We start from the raw sequence: 23439 nt of genomic DNA, 5'->3' as shown, positions 1-23439 counted from the left end.
GAGTGGTCTGGTCTCTGGAGGTAGCATATTACTTAGCAATATGACACTTTTTAGACTGAGTGATACTGTAGACAAAATTTTAAGAGAAGAACAGTGTGGTTTTCGAAAAGGTAGAGGATGTGTTGACCAAATATTAATTCTTAGGCTAAGGGTTGAGAAGTGCCTGAGTTTTCAAACACCTTTTATCCTCAGTTTTATAGATTACGAGCAAACGTTTGATTCAGTTGATAGAAGAGCTTTAGTAAAGTTTTTATCAATGTATGGTATACCAGACAAATACATTAAAGTAACTAGTGCTATGTACGAGAATAACACTGCTGCGGTTAAGGTAGGAAATGAGGTTAGCAGCTGGTTTTGTATTAAATCAGGTGTTAAGCAGGGCTGTGTTCTATCCCCCTTTATATGGATTGTTTTGATGGACTTTGTTTTAAGGAGCACAGGAAAGGCAATGGGAGACCACGGAATCAAATGGGGAGGAAAGTCTCCTTGACTTGGATTATGCTGATGATTTAAGCATCCTAGATGAAAGTGTGAGCAAAATAAATGAAGTTTTAGAGGTTTTGCGAGTTCAGGATGCTAGAATTGGTTTGAAAATTAATGTTAGGAAGACTAAGTCACTAAGGCTAGGTATAAGTGAAGATGAAAAGGTGACGTTGGGTAATGAAAAGATTGATCAGGTGGGCAGCTTCACTTACCTTGGTAGTATTATTAGTAAAGATGGTGGGAGCAGTGAAGATGATAAAAATAGAATAGCCAAGGCTCAGGGTATTTTTTCACAATTAAAAAAAGTCTGGAAGAATAGGAAGATAAGTCTGCAAACCCATATTAGAATATTAGAAGCAACAGTGATGACAGTGATCAAATATGGATCTGAAGTATGGACGCTCCGAAAAGCGCATGAAGATTTGCTAGATGTTTTCCGGAAAAATTGCTTAAGGATTGTTCTGGGTACCCAGCTGACTGACCGTATTTCAAACAATAGGCTATACGAAAACTGTGGTTCAATACCGCTCTCTAGGGCTATAATGAAAGAAAGGTTGAGGTGGTTAGGGCACGTTGTGCGGATGAAGGATGACAGATTGCCGAAGATTGTTCTTTTCGGCCAACCATCTAGGGCTAAACGGAAAGCAGGTCGTCCCCGTCTGGGGTGGGAGGACGTCATAAAGAAAGATTTAAAGGAAATGGGAACTTCGTGGGTGGGTGTAAAAAGGGAGGCATTGAATAGATTAGGGTGGAGGAGGATCGTGCGTAGCTGTGTTGGCCTCAGGCGGCTTGGTGCTGCGGTGAGTTGTAAGTAGTAGTTTCAGTTTTGCAACACAGAATGGCAGAAATTCACACTCTTTTGGGAATAATTTATTTTCTACTTAGAAAGAGGAGTAGAGCTTTTAATTTCCATGCAAATGAATTCTATCCCAATATTCTATGAGCACTGGTTCAATAAGATCATCCTGAGAAAAAAAAGACGACCAAATAAATTTACATCTTTATACATACAACAAAAATATACAACTTCATTTCTTAGATAAATGAGTATAGATCTTGTATGTACTTAGATACAACTGAATAAATAGGCATCCATTAGGTGCATCATATTCTTCAGAACAAATAAATTTTTTTTTTCTGTATATCCTGGATAGGGTTCTTGAAGATACAACACTTGATGGTAAGAAAATTCATTAAGACCACACCACTTTAGGGAGGCATTTTCCTCCTTATTCTAAAGTCATACAAGTGTGTTTTTACGCCATTAACTTTAAACTTGATGAATTTTTAAAATCGAAATCACTGAGAAAAGCAAATTCTTATTATCAATGTTTTTATCAAGATTCCGTTTTTTAGACCATTGGCTTACAATTGACATGGTTTTTTTTAGTAACAATTTATTACCACACTCTATTAACAATTGTGCATATGTTTGAACCAAACAAAACTTCTTTTTTTTAAATCAGACATAAAGTATGTTTTAGAATCAAAGGTACTTAAGCAGAACAAGAGAAAGATCATCTTTTCAGTGTTTTATATTTGATAAGTGCTACCACTTCAGAAAAACTGTAAATAGAAAATCAGTTATCTACCCCCTTCCCCCCTGTATCCCCTAATGACTATTACTATGCTAACAGAACAGACCCCTCCCTTAGGATATGACATGCATGTACCATAGGCAAATGTCATTATGAACATTAAAATCTTAAATACTGTGTTGCCAAAAAATGCATAGAACAACTTGTGGGAACCGTTTCTAAAGCACAGCAAAGAGCAGCAAAAAAGTAAATTAAGTAAAAATTGAAAATTATTAAACGAGTAAGTTAAAGTGACAAAAAAGATAAATCACCTTTACTGATTAACAGTCAAACTCATACCTTTTATCAACTGCACTAATTGGACCAGGATTAATAAGTTCCCTTTTCTGGAATTCTTTGCCACTTCTGCCATTATTACCATTATGCCTATCTAATTTGTTCTCAAAACCTCCTAAAAGCTTTTCCAGCCTCTCTTCAGGTTCTTCAAATGCAGCAGGAGGTCGAAATGGTTCTGACCTAACATATCCAAAATTAAGTTATATACATTCAAAATCTTTAAGTTAACCTAGCCAGGTTGCATTGCAACAATTGTTTAGAAAGACCATATTCTTGACAAGTTTGACTGACAGAAGCAAACTACCAGATAAAAATCAACAGTCTTACTACTATAAAGGTTAAAAAACAATCAGTGTTAAAAAAGCAGGAAGGCCGGACTTGGAAATACCAATGGGAGCAGTGCAGTTTCATTGGCTGACAAAGCAGCCCAGAGTGCTGAAATGCAAAAAAAGAAATAATCTTGGATATACCAGTCTATCTTAACAATAAATTTTGTATATGAAAATTATTCCAACTTAAAAGCTGATTAAAATGTTTCATTATATAGTTCACTGCAGAAGAGCATTCGAAGGGAGTCGGCAAGTAGGACAAAGTTTTGGTAAAAAAAAATATTGCAGAGGAAAAATAGGTTGGGAATTACACCATACTGGGAAGCAAAGTTGATATTAGATGAGATAAGATGCTTAAATGAGTGGAAGGCAGGAAAAAATCTTAACCTGGAAATCATAGAATACAGTTACAGACAAATCCAGTCAATAGATCAAAATACACCTCAATAATACTCAGCAGGTATAAAATTAGAACGCAAGAAAAGAGGGATCATTAGAATAATGCAGAAAGATATTGACAACCTGGTGACTAGCAGCACAAATATCATATGTGATGTCGCTCATTCCACACTGGGTACCCAAAAAAAAACAGTCAAAAACCTTGAATAACAGACGAGATCATCTCACTCTGCGACGAAAAGCGCCAACTCACGAACAAGCAAGATAAAGAAAGTAGGGACCGATACAAGCAACTCAAACGAGCTGTTGAGAAAACCATCAGACGTGCTCATAGTGCTTTTATTAAAGAAACGTGTAATCAATGTGAATAAGCCTTCAAGAAAGGAGACCCCCACTACATGTATAGAAGAGTGCGGGAATTGGCTAAAAAGAAGGACATCAAAGCGTGTTCCCTTATCGACGAACATGGAAACCAAATACAATCCACAGACGGAATCCGCTCTCGATGGAAAACCCATTTTAAAAATAAACTGAATCTGGACATCCACCCAGACCCAACAATTCTCTACACTTTCCCCATAACCTCTACAGATCCAAGTCCTCCCCCTCTTCACTCTGAAATAGAAGCAGCTATCAGAGACTTGAGACCAAACAAAGCTTTCGGTCCCGACAGAATCCAGCCCGAACTACTGAAAGTAAACTGCAAACCGCTCCTTGTCCTTTACCACAAAAGTGCCACAGCTGCTTGGGAAAAATGTCACTTCCCCTCACCCTGGTGTGAAACCACGATAATTCCCCTGAATAAGAAAGGCTCTAAAGCTGTCTGCGACAACTACCGCCCAATAAGTCTTACCAGCCACGCAGCAAAAATCCTCAAAAGTCATGCTTGGGCGTATACGAGCCGTTTCCCCAATGGTCATTCCGGAATACCAAGCCGGCTTCCGACCTAATAGATCAACAATTGATCAGAACTTTAAACGGATATGAATCGGATATGGAGAGAAGGTCTATGGCACATCCTTCTTCACTTTGGCATCCCATCCAACCTGATCTCGCTGATCAAAGACATATATAAGAAGTTAAGTAGCCGCATCATGACTGGAAAAGGACTTACCAAGAGCTTCAAAACCTCTACCAGAGTACTTCAAGGTTGCCTAATATCACCGAAGCTGTTCAGTGTCTTCATAACTGTAACCCTTTCATTCACAGACAATCCACCTAGTGTCCGGGTTGAAGGAATGATGATAGAAAAACTAGCGTATGCCTATGACATAGACCTTAGAGCCAGGTCCCATCAAGATCAATAGTCTCAGTCTAAAAGTTTTTATTCGTCCAACAACCTCTTTAGGACGGTCATGAACACCTCAAAAACGAAACCCATGCTTTGCTCACGCAAGTTTGATTCCCAGATAAATCTCAGCCTTCAGCATGGTGGAGATACCATTGAGTGGGTGGAAGGCTTCACCTACCTTGGGAGCTTACTTGCTTCTGATAACAACCAACTCAAAGACATCAAGAGACGCCTGACACTTGCGAACTCCAGTTTTAAAGCTCTGATGCCCATCTGGAGGAATAAGAACTTAACAACAATTCTCAAAACGAGACTCTTCTACTCCCTGATTATTCCGATCGCCATCTATGCATGTGAATCTTGGACACTTAAAATAGACGATCAATGCCACCAAGCTGCTTTTGAAACCAAATCATTACGATACATCGTTATTGCGATCTATCACGACAGAATCTCCAACTCCAAGCTTCTCCAAATCCTAAAAGTCAAATTCATAATACTGTACAAAAAAAACTACAACAACTCAAACGGCTTGGATGTACCCAACGCATGGCTAGCACTCGTCTCCTGAAGATAACCTTCGCTGGACGAGTACACGGTTCTCGCCCCACAGGTTGCCCTCCGAAGAGATGAAAGGGGAAGTTCTCACCCTACAACCTATCACAACTCTACCACCTGGCCGACCATCCAAGCCACTACAGGAGGCATATCAATGAACTGACTAAAGAAGAGGCCCCAAAACAACCTTCAAGGACGGATGGGACATAAGTCAAGACTCTAGGTCATGTTCTCTTCCACCTTCTGACAAGGTTGAAAAATCCTCTATCCACTAATTTGACCCTCCTTCTTGTCCGATACAAAATGTAGATGACATACCTGCAAACAGGTTCAATTTTGATAATAGAGGATATGAAAAAACTTGTATCCTACAGGTTATGAATGAGAAAAATAAGAGTTCTTTAGGCCTCTATTTTTCAACTTTCAGTATGCACATATGAGTTTGTGTGTTTTTTTTTTTTTTGCCAAGATTGAAGTATCTATCCCAGAGAAAAATAATTGAGGGTCAATACAGCATAGGCAAACATAGGTTCTGTCCCTAATTATACATTCAAGCATTTCTCCAACAGCAGAGTTTTTGTCCAATTATGGTATGCATTTTTATGGTTGGACTAATTTGTTAGGTAAACAATGAAGACACTAAGTGGTGTTCCTATTATTGCTCTTTCCAAAAATGCTAATTGCTAGTGCTACAAACACTATTCAGCCTTAACAGGGGTTTCAAAGGGCACAGGATAAGATTTATTAATAATAATTAAAAAAAAAAAACATATATACCAGTAAATATTTTTTCCAAATATAATAATCACTGCCATTGTAATTTTGCCTTAGTCTCTCTCTTTCCCTTAATGGGACCAGCTATAGCCCTAAGTTATACAAAAGAGTTTGCTGATTTTGTAGGTTTGCATTATTTCAAATCAACAGTAGTTTCATAATCAAGCAAATCCAACGTGAAAAAAAAACAGGAAACTTCTATGCATAGCCTAGAGCTACATACATGAAGGACAAAAAAAAAGATATATACCATTTGGTTCCCTATTCATAGTTGTTTCTAATAGAGTAATCACAACCTAAGTTCATCCTAGCAAACCAACACCCTTAATTCCAAATGAAGCAAGGTAGCCACATGTCATACCCTTTATACAGTTGATTTGGTAATTGTAGGTGGATTTTTGTTTCTGCTTATTTGAGTAAACACTTACTTCATCATGTTGAATAAAGAAAATTGAAAAAAAATCTGTAAAACAATCTTTTTTTTATTATTTGGTTTAGGGCTGTCTCCAATCTTCTTAGGGGGGAGGGGATGGCATAAAATTTTGATTATTACATTTTGAAAGAGGATTGAATAGAGTATTAAATGATATATTTTCTTTTTGTTCTATCTGACATCTCAGTTCTGCTAGCAAAAACAAGGAGCAGGTTTCCATTTTAGGGGGTCAGATGGAACTTACAATGATAGCAATTAGCCTACTATATTTGAAGAGAGTGCTAAAAGGCATATCAAGTGGTAGGTTTATTTTGGCTACTAAACTGAATAAATTACCCTGATTTATGTCCTGGAAGAAAATTACCCAAATTCTTATATAAAAAAAAATCATATGACTATACTATCTATATCAATATACAGTCTCTGCTATACAACCTAGAAATTAGGTTATTTAACCATTAGATTGTTCAGAATTTTCTTAATATATGTGTAATATATATATATATATATATATATATATATATATATATATATATATATATATATATATATATATATATATATATATATATATATATATATATATATATATATATATATATATATATATATATATATATATATATATATATATATATATATATATATATATATATATATATATATATATATATATATATATATATATATATATATATATATATATATATATGTATATGATTAGCTTAAATATTTTAGCTATATAAAATGCTAAATATTTTAAGTGCAGACAGTCAATAGTGGAACCCAATCACAGACATAAGTGGTGTGAAGCAGAATAGGGTACAATACATATTGGCTGAACAGCCAATTGCCACCTTAACAGTTAGACCACTTTAAATTTGTATTACACTGCCTAAAAAATGGATTGTTTCTCTATTGAATTTGTCTAAATTTTCTTAATAAGCATGTGATTACATGGGCGTAGGGGGGGCAGGGGGACAGCTGCACCCCCTAGACCTTCAAATTTACATTAGATATGGCTGAAAAAGCAGATGGTTTGGAAAAAGCAGCTAATAAAACTCCATCACAGTATCAACTGCCCCCCCTAGACAATATGCTGACTACGCCCATGTGTGATTAGCATAGATATTTTAGTTATCTATAATGTAAATATTTTAAATACTCAGATGGTCAATAGTAGAGCAGTCATGGACAACCATTTTAAGCTTGAGTTTAATTTTGCAAAATGGTGTCTATCTTACACAAATGATCTTAAAGTTAGAACAAAGTATCTAAAGCATAGACAGACACAATCTTGGACTGATTCAATCTATGACAAGTGTTGTGAAGCATTCCAAGATTGTAGTCAGCTAGTCCCAACTATCTAAAACTATACCATGTACATCCTGTCCAAGATTAGAAACATGTTGTTCATGTTTAGAAAAGACACATGTTAATCAAATTACTGGTCCAAAATTAGACACTGTCCAAGAACTAGGAATTTTATCTTAAATATATATTTCCTATCCTAAATATATTATCTAGGCTGTAAACAAAGGATCTTAGTTAAAATAAGGTATCTAAATTTCAAGCCCACACAATTGCAGCCAGATTTAATACATAGTATTCAGTAGCCTAGTTGGTGAATATTTACTTGAAAACAAATTTGTAGAAACTTTTAAAGCCTGAAACCCATTAGAAAAGGCATCCACCCACCTTGAACAACATTACAGTCCCCACCTTGAACAACAAGGAAAAGCATAAGGTCAACTGCTGCTGGTCAACAGTATCCCAGCCCACGTTGTCAGTGACATGGCATAGGCTGCAGGTTCCAGAAAAAGGCCTTGACTGGAATTAAATGTCTTTATTTTAATTCTGGTTCTCTTCTAAATAAGACGGATGAAGTGAGACAGATCGCAAGCGCTGAAAATTCTCATATAGTTAGAATAGCTGAGGTGAAACCAAAAAAATAGCAGATACCCGCCTACACTCCCAGAGCTACAGATTCCAAATTATAAGGTCCTAGAGAGAAACATTGAACAGCGAACTGGAAGGGGAATCCTCTGCTACTACAGACAGGACGTCCAAGCTACCCCAGCAAATCCCAGAGAAAAAGAACTATCCCAAGAAAGTATCTGGTTAAAAATAACAGCAGCTGATGTAATATCAAACTCGGAATCTACTACAGAAGTCCCAATAGCAGTCTTGAAAATGACTTGCACTTGCTTGCAGAAATTACTGAGATCTGCAGTGAAAATTTATCAAATGTAGTCATCATGGGTGATTTCAACCTACCAAAATCAAATGGACTAGACAGCACATGCACTCGCACAGCCCAACATCACCCAAGGCGAAATTCTTAGAAGTGGTGAATAACACTCATCTGAACCAATTGATCTTAGAGCCCACCCAAACCAGAGGTATATATAGACCAAGAATATTGGATCTGCTCCTGTCAAACGACTCAGAACTGATAGAGGATATCCACCTACTAGCACCAGTGGGAAAGTCTGATCACGGTATCATAGGCTTCCAGATTTTGGCCAATGGCAGCAAAGACAAAAAACACCAACAAAAAATTACAACAGAGCAGACTTCGTTGCAATGCACAATGACCTCAGCACAGTGGATTGGGAAAAAAATGTTCAGTTCAACTGAAAGTTGTGAGGAAATGTACTCCAAATTTCTCTCTGTCATATCTCAGGCTGAGGAGAAACACTTATCAGTTGCCAAACGATATAAAAGACCAACCCTGCCATGCACTGTTTTGGACCTCATCAAGAAAAAACAAGCCTGTTGAAAAAATTATGTAGCTGACAAGTCGAGCCTTCTCAAAGCAAGAGCCTAGCAAAGGCTATGAAATAAAGTGAGGCGACAAACCAGGCAAGCAGCTAGCATGCAAGAGTAAAACCTTGCAGAATCTGTCAAGACCAACCCGAGAATGATTTGGAACCACATAAATTCTAAACGCATTGCAAAGCCAGATATTCCAAGCTTAAAAGACCCTATGACTGGACTCCTGATTGAAAGATCTGCAGAAAAAGCAGATTTATTCAACACATATTTCACTACCGTCTTCACCCAGGAACCTATTCAGACATCACTACCAACCCTGCAAACCATAGTCTCTGACCAAACACTCAGGGTTGAGATAGACCCACAGGTGGTCCTGAAGAAACTCAAAGAGCTAAGGATAAGCAAATCACCAGGTCCGGACGGACTTCACCCCAGAGTGTTAACAGAAACCGCAAATCTGGTGGCAGAGCCCCTACTGATTACTTTTAAAAAGTCCTCACAGCCGAATGTACTCCCTATCCCTAGTCTCTGGAAAAAGCCAAAGGCGGTTCCATTGCACAAACCGAAACACTGCCAAGATCCCCTCAATTACTATCCTACCAATTTTACCTCCAAAATACTGGAATCTGTGATATCTGACCACATCCTTGAGCACCTGAGCAAAAGAAAGATAATCACTAGCAAACAATTTGGGTTCTTGAAGAGAAGGTCTGCAGAGTCACAGCTTCTTCTGGCAGTGGAAAACTGGAAAAGATAAGGGTGATCAAGGCAATGTCATTTACATAGACCTTAAAAAGGCCTTTGACAAAGTATCTCATCGTTTCCTCTTACGCTAACTCAACAATCTTGGTCTGGGAACCACAGTCGATTGGATCAAACAGTTTCTTATTGAAAGGTCTCAAACAGTATCAGTAGACAGAGTTTTGAGCACACTTGAAGTTGAGGCCATCAGCAGTGTTCCCCAGGGCTTGGTCCTTGGCCCTCTCTTATTTAACCTGTATCTCAATGACATAGTAGAAGGCATCATCTCAGAGATTCTACTGTATGCAGACAACACCAAGCTGTATAAAGTAATCAAAACAGCTACCGATGCACAATCTCTGCAAGAGGACCTTGACAAGCTCAATAGTTGGATGTCCAACTGGCTGATCGAAATCAATATCGACAAAAGCCACAAGCTAATGATAGAGAAACCCACTATCCACTATGAATATAGACTAGGAGAATTACCGATCACATCATGCCAGGAGGAGCGCGACTTGGGAGTTGTCATTGACAGCAACCTCAATTTCCAGGCCCACTATAACAGTGTTATTGAGAAAGCAAACCGTGTTGCAGGAGTTTTAAGGTGCAACTTCAGTTTTGAAAATGATAAGACTCTTTCCCTGCTTTACAAAGCTTTAGTACAGCCAATCTATGATTATGGTCAATGCAGTACATATCCCTTTTACAACAAAGACATCAAAGTTCTCGAAAAATTTCAAAGACGAATAACAAAGTTCTGTCCAACTCTGAGATACTTACCTTACGAACATAGGCTCTGCAAGCTGAAGCTTCCTTCACTAGCTTATCAACTACGCCGAGGAGACCTCATTGAGGTATACAAGCTTTGCTACAACGCCTATGAAAACATCCAGGCTACCAACGTTCTCAGCTTCAGCCACACGAACCTTCGTGGTCACAACCTCAAGCTTCAAGAGGAGAGGTTCCAAAAGGATATTGGCTGATGGGTGTTCAAGAACCAAGTAACACAACACTAGAACAAGCTCCCCTTTGAAGTCATCAATGCCAACTCATTAAACTTGTTCAAGTAGGAATTGGACAAACACTATAGTGAAAGTGCCTATAATTTTTGTCAATTTAAAAGATTTTTTTAGAGGCCCTGTGGCCTATTTGTTTTGCATTATCTTATTATTATTATTATAATTTTGCATCAGTAGCACATATGTGATTTCTTTTTCTTTGTTGCTAACATGGTAGCAAAAAAGTTGTTTTGTTGCTGAAACATCATTGAGTTGTTTGAGGTCTTAGTTAAAAGCTAATTTTTATATCAAATTAGTTTGAAATGTCACATCAGCTTAAAAATTATGGATAAGGTAATAAGTTACCTTCTGGGGTCCCATTAAAAGCTCAAAATGGAATTCACCCCAGAAGTAATCATTGAATTTGCAAAGAGCATAAAAAAGGCAGAAAATGACATATTCACTGACTTGCTAGCTAAATTATGTGAATATGTGTAAATTTACCAAAAAACAGCCATGATATTTGGAAAGAGCATAAAATAAAGAATCTGATGGTAATTGTTACTTTTATTTGCTCAGCATGTTTCCTTCAGAAGTGACCAACCACTATATACATTACTGGTAATATTTTCTAACATAATATGGACTACTGTCACAAGTGTGCCCCTGCCCTCTCTCTGGTAAAATTCTAGATTAGGCTTTTTCTATTTTGGAAAGTGGTTAATTTAGGTGAATTAAACTCTTAGGAATTAAATTCAAAAATTAAACTCTTAGGAATTAAATTCAAAACTTAGACTAAAAAATAGACTGTTTTGAAACAGCAATCAATGAATAATTTTGTGACAATGGGTTTCCCCTCCCCTTCTACATCAGTTTAAAGTTAAAACATGTTTCTTCAGTTTTATGTAAGTAGGCCTACAGATGCTTTAGAGCCATTTTTTCTTATGAATTTTTTGAACCTTTAGGAGATTTTTGGTTTGTTATAAATGTTTGGCTTTAACTTGGTTGAATTCTGTAATAAAATAGCCTTTAATAAGTAATATGTAATTTCAGCAGCGAAATTCAGCTGAACCAAAACCGCACATTCTGTAATGGTGATTTTGCTGATGATATAACCCTCCTATCTCATTTAAGAGAGGAGCTACAGAATAATATTGCTGTACTCTCCAGTATGGCTGGGCAAGTTGGTGTGTCAATCAGTACACAGATAACAAAGTCATGCAAAACAACATTAATACCCTACCTGCTCAACCACTTAAAATTGGACCTGATGTACTAGAGGAGGTTGAAGAGTTCAAGTACCTTGGTGGTGTCATTAAATATGATGGTAGCCTTGAGCAGGAAATTACCACATGCATTGCATGTGCAGGAAGTGCCTTCAACAAACTAAGAAATGTGTGACGGAATCCAGCATACTCCCTAAAGCTCAAGCTCTGGCTTTTCAACAGTAATGTCCTCTCCATACTAATGTACGGCTGCAAATCTTGGGCATTGACCAAGCAGCTGGAAAAGCAAATCCAGGGTTTTGAGAACATCTGTCTTCAGTGCATCCTTGGTATCCAGTGGACTGATAAGCTCACTAACACCTCTATACATGAAAAGACAAAGCAGCCATTGTTATCAATAGAATTGTGACTAACTGATGGCAATATTGGGGTCACATGGTGCGGATGGGTGAGGGCCGCCTACCCCATGATGTGTGGCGTTGGGTTCCTTCTGGCATCAGAAGACATAGGCAACATAAGACAACACTAGGAAAATGCCTTGAGAAGGATGCTGTGCTTTTGACATTGTTGCTCAAAGAACTTTGGTCAAAAGCACAAGAGAGGTCATCGTGGAGAGATGCTGTTGTTACCTTATTGTGCCAGCTGGTGTGGGAAGAACTATGTCTAAGTAAGACAATAAGTCAAAATACGCTATTTTAGATGTTGTTTCATGTGACCCCCATGACTTGATACATGGAAATATGGCATAGGAATAGCAAAAATATATGATGAGGTTTCAAGTGACCCCCCCCCCCCCCCCCAGCCTATAAGACTTGATATCCCATATTTTTTTTACTGCTTGAAGTTGAACTTTAAAAAAAACTATCTCACATTTTTGTAGTCAAGGTTATGACTTAACAGTGTTGTAAAAAAAACGAATCACTAAACAATGTTTAATCAGATATGGCTGAAAAATGCAAAGAGTGGGGTTAAGTTATCCCATGCTACAGTGCTTTCCACAATAGCAAGAAGCCCCTCAACTAGAAATTGCATTCCCTCCCCCAAATGAATCCAGATAAGGGCCAAGCCCTAGATTATACATCAAAATTTGCTAATTTTTAGGGTTTACCAATATTTTTTGTCAACTTACAGTTACGGTAGGCAAATAAAGCAAATCTGAATAAAAAAAAACATAATCAACAAACTTTGATTTAAAGCTTGGGGCTATCTATTGACTTGTTAGGGGGGGCAAGGGCTGTAACATGATTGTAGCAGAAATAATGGTTACTTCTGGGATGAACATTATATTGACAACTTAAGGGGGTAAAATTGTAGTTAATCACATAGCCTAATTTAGTTGGACTGAAAGTGAATACATCACTTGATGCCTTTTTTTTATGCCCCTTCATAATTCAATAATTGATTCAGAGGGAAATTACATTTTGAGCCCTTAATAGGGTTCCAAAAGGTAGGGTAAAAAAACCACCATTGAGCAAAATTATGTAAAACAAAACCCTCACATCTTGTTACCAAAGAGGAATTGAGAAGAATTGTATTTATCAATGAATAGCTAAAAACCTAAGCTATGCATCAATATGGTTATTATTAATATTATTTAAGATCAAACACTTGAAATTATTAGTTCATTGGCTCACCTAGAAGAACCTCTTTTTGGAAATACCAAATATCCTATTTTGATGTACCTATCCTTTCAGTATTTCAGTTTTATTCACATATCAACAGAAAGCTGATTTTCTTATGCTCCTAAAAATGTAACAAGGGGTTAGGTTAGGAAAATGAAACTTCCAGAGATGGGTCTACAGGCTAAAGTATGCCCCAGGAATGTATTTTTAAGGTACCTACCTCCACTCCTTTTCCCTCGAGAGGGTCCTGACCTTTGATGACGTTTAAAAATATGTGTGTTATAAAAGTGAAACCTTGCAAAATAGATCTTCTACTTAAATGAAGTACAACAAATTGTTTTCAACTTCACAACTTTGCTATATCCCAATTTATAAGGTTTTCAAGATATACACATACATTTCCTAAATCATAGGCAGCGCGTTAGTGCTGCCTAAGTAAAGAACAATGTGGGCACAATGTGTTTTTTTTTCTCCATACCTGGGCACTTTGTATTGAAGGAGTTGTCATAGAAACTTCGAAAAGGGCTCATTCGATTGGAAATTGGAGTGGCTAGTGCCCATTTTAATATTCAAAAGTGATTGGAGGGCAACTAGCCCACCCCCTCCAAGCCCATCATTCCCCCATACACATCCAATCAAAATTTAGAGATAGCCATTTTGTTCAGCACAGTTGATTTCTAGACAGAAAATATGTTTTTGAGGAGAACACTGCCCCTCAAGGCAAGGGTTTTAAGTTATGCACTGAGGGCATATAATAACGATGTTGGCACAATGTATTATTTATTATTTTTTCCTTTAGAGCAGGGTACTTCATATGGAAGGGGTTGTCATAGAAACTTCAAAAGCAGCTCATTTGATTGGAAATTGAGTTCTATAGCCCCTTTTAAAAGTCGCAATTGACCTAAGGGAAACTAGCCCCCCCACGCCAATCAGTCCCCCAAACACAACCAAACAAAATTTTTAGACAGCCATTTTATTCAGCGTAGTTGATTTAAAGACAGAAAATATGTTTTTAAGGAGGACACTCCCCCAAAACCCACAGGGCAAGGGTTTTAAGTTATGCCCTAGGGACATATAAGGTTTTTATAGAAGGCGTTGTCATAGAAACTTCGAAACAGACTCATTCGATTGGATATTTGAAGGGCTAGTGCCCTTTTTAATAGTTAAAAGTGATTTGAGGGCAACTAACCCCCCTCTCACGCCCACCTTTTCCCCCAACACATCCAATCACAATTTTGAGATAGCCATTTTGTTCAACATGGTTGAAAGTTTTGGAAATTAGGTCTTTAAGGATGACAACCCCTCCCCCCACAGGGCAAGGGTTGTAAGTTATGCCATGGGGGCATATTAAGTTTTTAAAGAAGGGCAACTATCCCCCCCCCATACCCATCATTCCAATCAAACATATCCAATCAAAACTTTTTGATAGCCATTTTGTTCAGCATAGTTGATTTCCAGATAGAAAATATGTTTTTGAGGAGGACACTCCCCCACAACCCTCAGGGCAAGGGTTTTTAGTTATGCCCTGGGGGCATATAAGGTTTTTATAGAAGGCGTTGTCGTAAAAACTTCAAAACAGGCTCATTTGATTGGAAATTCAAAGGTCTAGTGCCCTTTTTAATAGTCAAAAGTGATTGGAGGGCACCTAGCCCCCCCCCCACGTCCATCATTCCCCCAAATACATCCAATCAAAATTTTTAGATAGCCATTTTGTTCAGAGTAGGCTAGTTAATTTCCAGATAGAAAATATGTTTTTGAGGAGGACACTCCCCCACAACCCTCAGGGCAAGGGTTTTAAGTTATGCCCTAGGGGCATATAAGGTTCTTATAGAAGGCATTGTTGTAGAAACTTCAAAATAGCCTCATTTAACTAGAAATTCAAAGGGCTAGTGCCCTTTTTGATAGTCAAAAGTGATTGGAGGGCAACCAGCCCCCCCCCACGCCCATCATTCCCCCAAACAAATCCAATCAAAATTTTGAGATATCCATTTTGTTCAGCATAGTTGATTTCCAGATAGAAAATATGTTTTTGAGGAGGACACTCCCCAACAACCCTCAGGGCAAGGGTTTTAAGTTACGCCCTGGGGGCATATGAGGTTTTTATTGAAGGTTTTGTTGTAGAAACTCCAAAACAGGCTCATTTGATTGGAAATTTAAAGGGCTAGTACCCTTTTAAATAGTCAAAAGTGATTGGAGGGCAACTAGCCCCCCCCCCCCACGCCCATCATTCCCCCAAAGACATCCAATCAAAATTTTGAGACAGCCATTTTGTTCAGCATAGTTGATTTTCATATAGAAAATGTTTTTCAGGAGGACACTCCCCCACAACCCTCAGGGCAAGGGTTTTAATTCATGCCCTGGGGGCATAAAAGGTTTTTATAGAAGGCATTGTCATAGAAACTTCAAAAAAAGGCTCATTTGATTGAAAATTCAAAGGGCTAGTGCTCTTTTAATAGTCAAAAGTGACTGGAGGGCAACTAGCCCACCTCTCCCCACGCCCATCATTCCCCCAAAGACATCCAATCAAAATTTTGAGACAACCATTTTGTTCAGCATAGTTGATTTCCAGATAGAAAATATGTTTTCGAGGAGAACACTCCCCCACAACCCTCAGGGCAAGGGTTTTAATTCATGCCCTGGGGGCATAAAAGGTTTTTATAGAAGGCATTGTCATAGAAACTTCAAAAAAAGGCTCATTTGATTGGAAATTCAAAGGGCTAGAGCCTTTTTTAATAGTCAAAAGTGATTGGAGAGCAACTAGCCCCCCCACCATGCCTATCATTCCCCCAAACACATCCAATCAAAATTTTGAGATAGCCATTTTGTTCAGAGTAGTTGATTTCCAGATAGAAAATATGTTTTTGAGGAGGATACTCCCCCATAGCCCTCAGGGCAAGGGTTTTAATTTATGCCCTGAGGGCATATAAGGTTTTTATAGAAGGCGTTGTTGTACAAACTTCAAAAAAGGGCTCATTCGATTTGAAATTCAAAGGGCTAGTGCCTTTTTTAATAGTTGAAAGTGATTAGTGATATTTTTTGTTGTTTTTGTTTAGACCAGGGCACTTTGTATCAAAGGAGTTGTTGTGGGAACTTCAAAAGGGGCTCATTTGATTGAAAATAGAAAGGGCTGATGCCCTTTTTAATAGTCGGAAGTGATTGGAGAGCGACTAATCCCCTTCCACTCCCACCCACCCAATTGCCAATTATTTTTAAAAAATGAAATTTTCCTTAAGATTAAATAAAAAAGCACTGTGATAATGCTAATTCCCAATAAGGCATCTCAGCAGTATCCCTAGAATAACTGAGGGTATCATGTTCAAACATTTTGGGGCTACTTCTGCTCTTGAAATTTAACCAAATCAAAATAGCATAAGTGTATCCAAGCTATCAAAGAAAGTGAACAGATTTTATTGTGAATGGTATCAAGTTTCCCATTTCAGGACAACTAGAGGAGGTATGAAACTAAATTAAACAGTATTATTTGTGTCCTGATTTTTAAAAGGGTGTATGGTGTTAAAAATTGCGGAAACTTATACTTCAACTTACCAATAGCAGACTAAACTATGAAGACTTAAAAAACAAAAAGATTTGAAGTGTTCTTTTCTTTTTCTCTGAAAAAACTATGTCAATACAAAACGAGCAGAAATTAATTAAAAAAAAAATTTCCACAAAATTAGTTTTTAAAAGAAAAGTAAAGAACTCCATTAAACAAAAAATGAGTAAAAATAAAATCAAATATTCTACCAAGCATGAAACTACCACAAATCAGCATTGATAAATAAATGAAACCCAAAACAAACAGAAATTACAATAAATATCCAAGTCAAACTCAAAAGGAGCAGAAATTAACATAAGTTGGGCAAAAAACCCCTATGCCTTCCCAAGGCCAGAACAAAATTTGCACTTTACTGAAAAAAATACAAACGAATGTACATTGTCAGTTTAATACATATACTGATATTTAGTAATCAAAATGTTAATATTATTTGATTTATTAAAGTTATCAAAGTAAAAACATTCATATTTTTTTTCAGTAAAGTGCGAATTTTGTTCTGGTCTTGGGAAGGCATATGGGTTTTGCACCCAACTTGTGTTAATTTCTGCTCGTTTTGAGTTTAACTTGATTATTTATTGTAATTTCTGTTTGTTTTGGGTTTCATTTATTTATTGATGCTGATTTATGATAGTTTCATGCTTGGTAGATTATTTGATTTTATTTTTGCTAATTGTTTGTTTAATGGAGTTCTTTACTTTTCTTTGAAAAACTTATATTGTGAAAAAAGTTTTTTTTAATTAATTTTGAAAAAAAAAACATTGATAAGGCTTAAGATTCTACTAAAATAACAGGAATTGCATTTTCAGAATTAAAACCAGAGAAAAAGAAACTGATAACTGATAATTAAGGTAAAATTTGTTTTGTTGAAAATTTCAATAGGTGGACCTGTCATGTAGTAAATTTCAGGACCCAGAGGGAGAAGGAATGGAGGTAGATACTTCAAAATACCTTCCTGGGACATACTTTATCCTGTAGACCCATCCTTGAAAGTTTCATTTTCCTAACCTAACCCCTTTCCAAGATAGCCAAAAGTTGCTAAACTAAAATTTTACCCCATTTCTCTCTAGCAGTCTCTTGCAAATAACCCATTTGGTGGGTTTCATCTCTTGTTAGTATATAGCAGTGCCCACATAATCCACCAGAACCTGTAACTTTGATTTCTTGATACTTATTCTATAAATCACAAATATTAAATAGCCTAGGCATATAATTGTTCTATTCAATTGCTTATCAAAATGAACCACATTTTTAGTTTATGCTGAAACTTGTGAAAATTTCACCAAGAAGGCAGGCTCCTGTTGGGGGATCAATATTGGATTATTGAAATCATTAGATCTTTTTGCTCTAAGCAATAAATAATGTCATTAACCTTCACATAGAAAGTACTATAAAGTTAAACAAAAGATACAATTGTGTTTTCTTTAAATATGGAGAATGATATAAAGATTTCTGTATTACTTTTTAAACATAAAATTATTATAGAGAAGTATGAATAAAGTTATACAGGAAGACATTTTGGTTTTCTTATTTCATATATGATCCACTAAAATGTCATACAGAAAAAATTATATCAGCCTACCCTACTGATACATAGAGAAAACAACAAAAAGTCATACAGATGGCTTTTTATAGCCTATGCCTACATGATTTCATTTATAAAGCAGCCTAAATAAAGTCATACAGATAAATTTTTAATATATCTTTCTACTATAAAGCATAATGAATAAAGTCATACAGATGACTTTTTTTGTCTCCTGCTATTATAGAGCAAACCTAAATAAAGTCATACAGATGACTTTTTAATATATTATTCTGCTATAAAGCACAATGAATAAAGTCATACAGATGACTTTTTATGTCTCCTGCTATTATACTGCAAACATAAATAAAGTCATACAGAAGACTTTTTCTACAATCCACTATGAATAAAGTCATACAGATGACTTTTTATGTCTCCTGCTATTATACAGCAAACATAAATAAAGTCATACAGAAGACTTTTTAATATATCATTCTACTATAAAGCATAATGAATAAAGTTACACACATGACTTTTTATGTCTCCTGCTATTATAGAGCAAACATGAATGAAGTCCTACATATGACTTGTTATGCCTTTCTTTTATAGAGCAAACTTCCATAGTCATACACATGACTTTTTATACCTCCTGCTAGTACATAGAGAAAGCAACAAAAAGTCATACAGATGGCTTTTTATAGCCTAGGCCTACAGGATTTCATATATAGAGCAGCCTAAATTAAGTCATACAGATGACTTTTTAATATATCATTCTACTATACCTCATATTAGCATAGAGCAAACATGAATAAATTCTCACAAATGACTTTTTGTTGTTTTCTCAATGTATTAGTGGGGTAATATAATTTCTTCTGTATGACATTCTAGTGGATCATATATTAAATAAGAAAACCAAAATGTCTTTTTTATAACTTTATTTGTACTTCTTAACAATAATTTGATGTTTAAAAAGTCATACAGAAGACTTTATATCATTATCCATCATTTCTCTAGAAATAGAAATATATAATTACAAACAAACAAGGTATAAAAAGTCATTTGTAAAGCATAGCATATATTAAATATGCAACCTAACCTAACCTAGGTACCTTTGTCACCCCCTAAACCCCCAAAACCAACAGTTTAAATATTGTCAGCACATTGGAAACCAGCTAAGCATTAATTACTGCATAACATTGTCTTGAATTAACCCATACAAAATGGGTTTTCTGTTGTATCTCCAGTTTGACATATATAAAAGAGTGCATTTAACATAAAGATACCAATTATCTGTAGGACTTGTTCATGTTTGCTATATAATACTACAAGGTATATACCACTATATAATACTTAATACTACAAAATGTCATCAGCATTACTTTATTCATGTTTGCTCTATAATAGTGAGATATATAAAAAGTCATCTGTATGGCTTTATTCTTGCTGGCTCTATAATAGCATGAGGTATAAAAAGTCATTTGTATGACTTTATTTATGTTTGCTCTATAAAAGAATGAGGCATAAAGTCATCTGTATGACTTTTTATTATTCTACATAATAGGAGAAAGCAAGATATTGTCTTCTGTTTGACTTTATACTGCATTCTATATAAGAGTAAATGACAATTTACTATTGCTCAGATATAAAGAAAAAATTTTCTATAGGCCTATTGTCATATGTAGGTAACCCACTCCTGTTACTTAGCCTACCTAACATTGCATCATGATGTAGTAAAATAGGGGTGGTCCAAAAACCTGTCTCCATCTTTCTAGAATGCCATAGAAAAGTGATGTTTTATCCTAGGCTATTGGTGAAAATTTCACCCAGAAGGCAGATAAAAGGTGCAGCTATTGATAGCCTACTATCCTTGCATTGCATCAGGCTGTAGTAAGATAGGGTTGGTCCAAAAGCCCATCTCTATTTTTCTGGAATGCCAAAGAAAAGTGGTCTTTCCCAAAAAGAGGTCTTACCTTAAATTACCTTAGGCTAAATCACAGCTTAGAGTGAAATAAGGACTTTTGATCCTGTTGAATCACTCCTTGTGATGACTGTTGTAGTTGGTTAAGTTCTGGTGGAAGATTCTGGTAGGCTACCCTAAAAGTCCATAGTAGGCTAACTAACAGTTTAAAAATGTGTTTCTAAATATAACTGGCAGGTGAGAAGAAAAGCTATACATAGCCTAGATGATTCAGGAATGGCAATTGTTGATTTTCTTGGTATATTTCTCTTTCTCCTACCTTATTTTCCCAATAGGCTATGCCTGCAGGCTACCTTTACAAGCCTAGCCTACCCAATGACTCAATATTTCTAATAGCAATCACCAAATATTATTTCTGATGAATAGAATACGCAGAGCTATCCTGTACCTTGGAATTTCTTCTGCATCACCCTCCATCAGAGGAAATCCTTCAGAAACACTTTCAGGCAGCAACTGCTGGGTAGATCTCACTGAATCTTGATCCATTAGAACTAAGGTCTGATTTTCACACAATGAGAATTGTTTAAGCCACCTAAATATAAGTACTTAATATATCAAAGTTCAACCACATGACCTTGCAAATTAAATTCTGGGCATTGGACCGCCAAAAAGTTGATTAGAAACTGATGAAAGTAGCGTGCTATATTTACAAAATGGCGTCAAATTAAAGAAAACATAATAATAGATGCCGCTGATGGAATTATATGAAAGGATTGTAGTTTCCAGTGACTTTTTATTTCTTGAGAGACAAGTATGCTGTCTAAAATTTCCCTTGGCTTTCTCATGGTAATTCTATTCCAAGCGGTCTCATTCTAGAAATCTCAGAAAAATTCAAAGCAACTCGAACCGTTGCTTTAACTTTCTTTCCGAATCGACTTTGGGGCCTTTGAAATTTTAAGTATTTGGATTCGGTCTTTTTTTTTTACTGTTTTTACTTCAATAGAATTAGAAATTGAAAGAAAACGACATACTAGCTTGTAATTTGCAAGCATTGAATAATTTATACATGTTATTGCTTCAAATCTGGTGAGTTGAACAAAATGTGTTGATGAAGATTGAAATCTACCATAAGCGTCCTATCTACATAGTATTTTTTTTTACTACGCTGACCATGGTAACCAAAATTCCCGAGGTGAAAGAACAGAACAGAGCCTTTGAGTTTCATATTTTATGAATGGACCAATACTAATGTAGTTCTCTACATTGACCTAGCAGGCACATCATACTGACTTACCTACATTGTAAAAAAATTTGTTTGAGATTCAACAAAAAATGTTTGTAATATTTATGAACTACAAAATTGGAATTTCAACAGCGTAAATTGAATATTAGAGACCACATTAGAATTCCATTATCATTATTGAATATCACATCTACTGATATTCAAAAATTTTGGATTCCCATACCCAAATTGAATTTTCAAATAGTCGAACAATAAACTAGTTGGATGTTCTAACAGCAGCCAGGAATGGTCCTCAATAACCTAATTTCCGATGTAAGCCCGAACTGGTCCTTCTCCTGTTCTGAGGCAGACTTTTCCACTCATCATGAATTTTAGTGGAATCGCCGATTTCCAGTGAAACCTCAGTATTCATACTACAGAAATAATCCCGTAAAGTGTGATATTAATATTTAATAAGTCCGGTCTTGTGTTTTTTTAGAAAAGGCCAAAAAAGATTGTTTCTCTTTTATTAATACACTGTAACTATCTCATAAGCTATAAGTGAGTTAAAAATTCCTATGATATTTCTCCATTGCTCTATAATATTAATTATAAGCTTAAAAATGATTTATGCATAAAATAATGCTTGTTTGTAAAAACATTTGTACATAAATTCACTTTAAATGGCACCATAGTCAAATTGAATATGATATTCAAGAAATTTCAATCTATTATTTAAGTCCAAACCATTTTGATTAATATAACCTATTTACATCGAGGATTACGTTATTCCTACTGAAAAGTGCATAAATCTTATTAATTTCAATAATTTGTTGGGATTCATTAAGCAAGTCACAATTCCAAAAGAAGCTCCGTAAGAATGTAAATTCTTAACTAATGAGTAAGTTATTAAAATATTCAGACTGATGAAAAAATAAATTACGTAGCTTATGTTACGGAATGGCAATGTGTAAGCACTATTAGTCAATTAAGTTTCGTATGGAGTATCACTTGTACAATAATCATAAGCTACGGCCTAGAAATAACTATCAAGCCGTTGCGTCAATATTAAGAGTTAGTTATAGATGACATAAATCCTACCATGTATTTTCTGAAGTTTGACCATTACTCTTCAGTCGGCTGCATCGATATGAAGTTTACCCAACAGGATAAAATCATAGGTAGCGCAATCACGCTGCCTAAGTAAAGAACGATGTTGGCACAATGTATTATTTTTTTTTTCAATACCACGGCACTTCGTATCGAAGGAGTTGCCAAAGACACTTCGAGAAGGGTCCATTCGATTAGAAATTGGAATTGCTTGTGCCCTTTTTAATAGTCTAAAGAGATTGGAAGGCAACTAACACCCCTTCCACGCCCACCATTTCCCAAAACACATCCAATAACAATTTTGAGATAGCCATTTTGTTCAGCGTCGTTGATTCCCAGATAGAAATTATGATTTTGAGGAGGACACTCCCCCACAGCCCTCAGGGCAAGGGTTGTAAGTTATGCCCTGGGGGCATATCAGGTTTTTATAGAAAGCGTTGTCGTAGAATCGTCAAAAAAGGCTCGTTCGATTGAAAATTCGAAGGCCTAGTGCCCTATTTAATAGTCAAAAGTGATCGGAAGGCAACTAACACCCTTTCCACGACCACAATTTATCCAAAAATAACCAATCAAAATTTTGCAAAAACTATTTTGTTCAAAGTAGT

General features: G+C 36.1%; 1 protein-coding gene and 1 non-coding gene across 2 annotated transcripts in view; both read right to left on the bottom strand.

Annotated features, from left to right (window-relative positions):
- LOC148955418 (uncharacterized) overlaps nucleotides 1-21200 on the bottom strand; it is a 64409-nt gene extending 43209 nt beyond the window's left edge. The window contains exons 1-2 of the mRNA XM_089102201.1: nucleotides 20951-21200; nucleotides 2361-2537 (exon numbers count right to left, since the gene is read on the bottom strand). Coding sequence (XP_088958327.1) covers nucleotides 2361-2537; nucleotides 20951-21048 — 275 coding nt within the window. The 5' untranslated portion in view covers nucleotides 21049-21200. The remainder of the gene's footprint in view (nucleotides 1-2360; nucleotides 2538-20950) is intronic.
- A 776-nt stretch (nucleotides 21201-21976) lies between these two features.
- Nucleotides 21977-22189, bottom strand: LOC148955417 (small nucleolar RNA U3). The gene has a single exon (XR_016143752.1). It is a non-coding gene; the product is annotated as a small nucleolar RNA U3 (small nucleolar RNA).
- Nucleotides 22190-23439: the final 1250 nt, after the last annotated feature.

Source organism: Artemia sp. Qi Xiang Cuo, chromosome 2 (assembly GCF_049724085.1).
Source record: "Artemia sp. Qi Xiang Cuo chromosome 2, ASM4972408v1, whole genome shotgun sequence".
Taxonomy (NCBI): domain Eukaryota; kingdom Metazoa; phylum Arthropoda; class Branchiopoda; order Anostraca; family Artemiidae; genus Artemia; species Artemia sp. Qi Xiang Cuo.
This window is presented reverse-complemented; position numbering and strand designations above follow the sequence as displayed.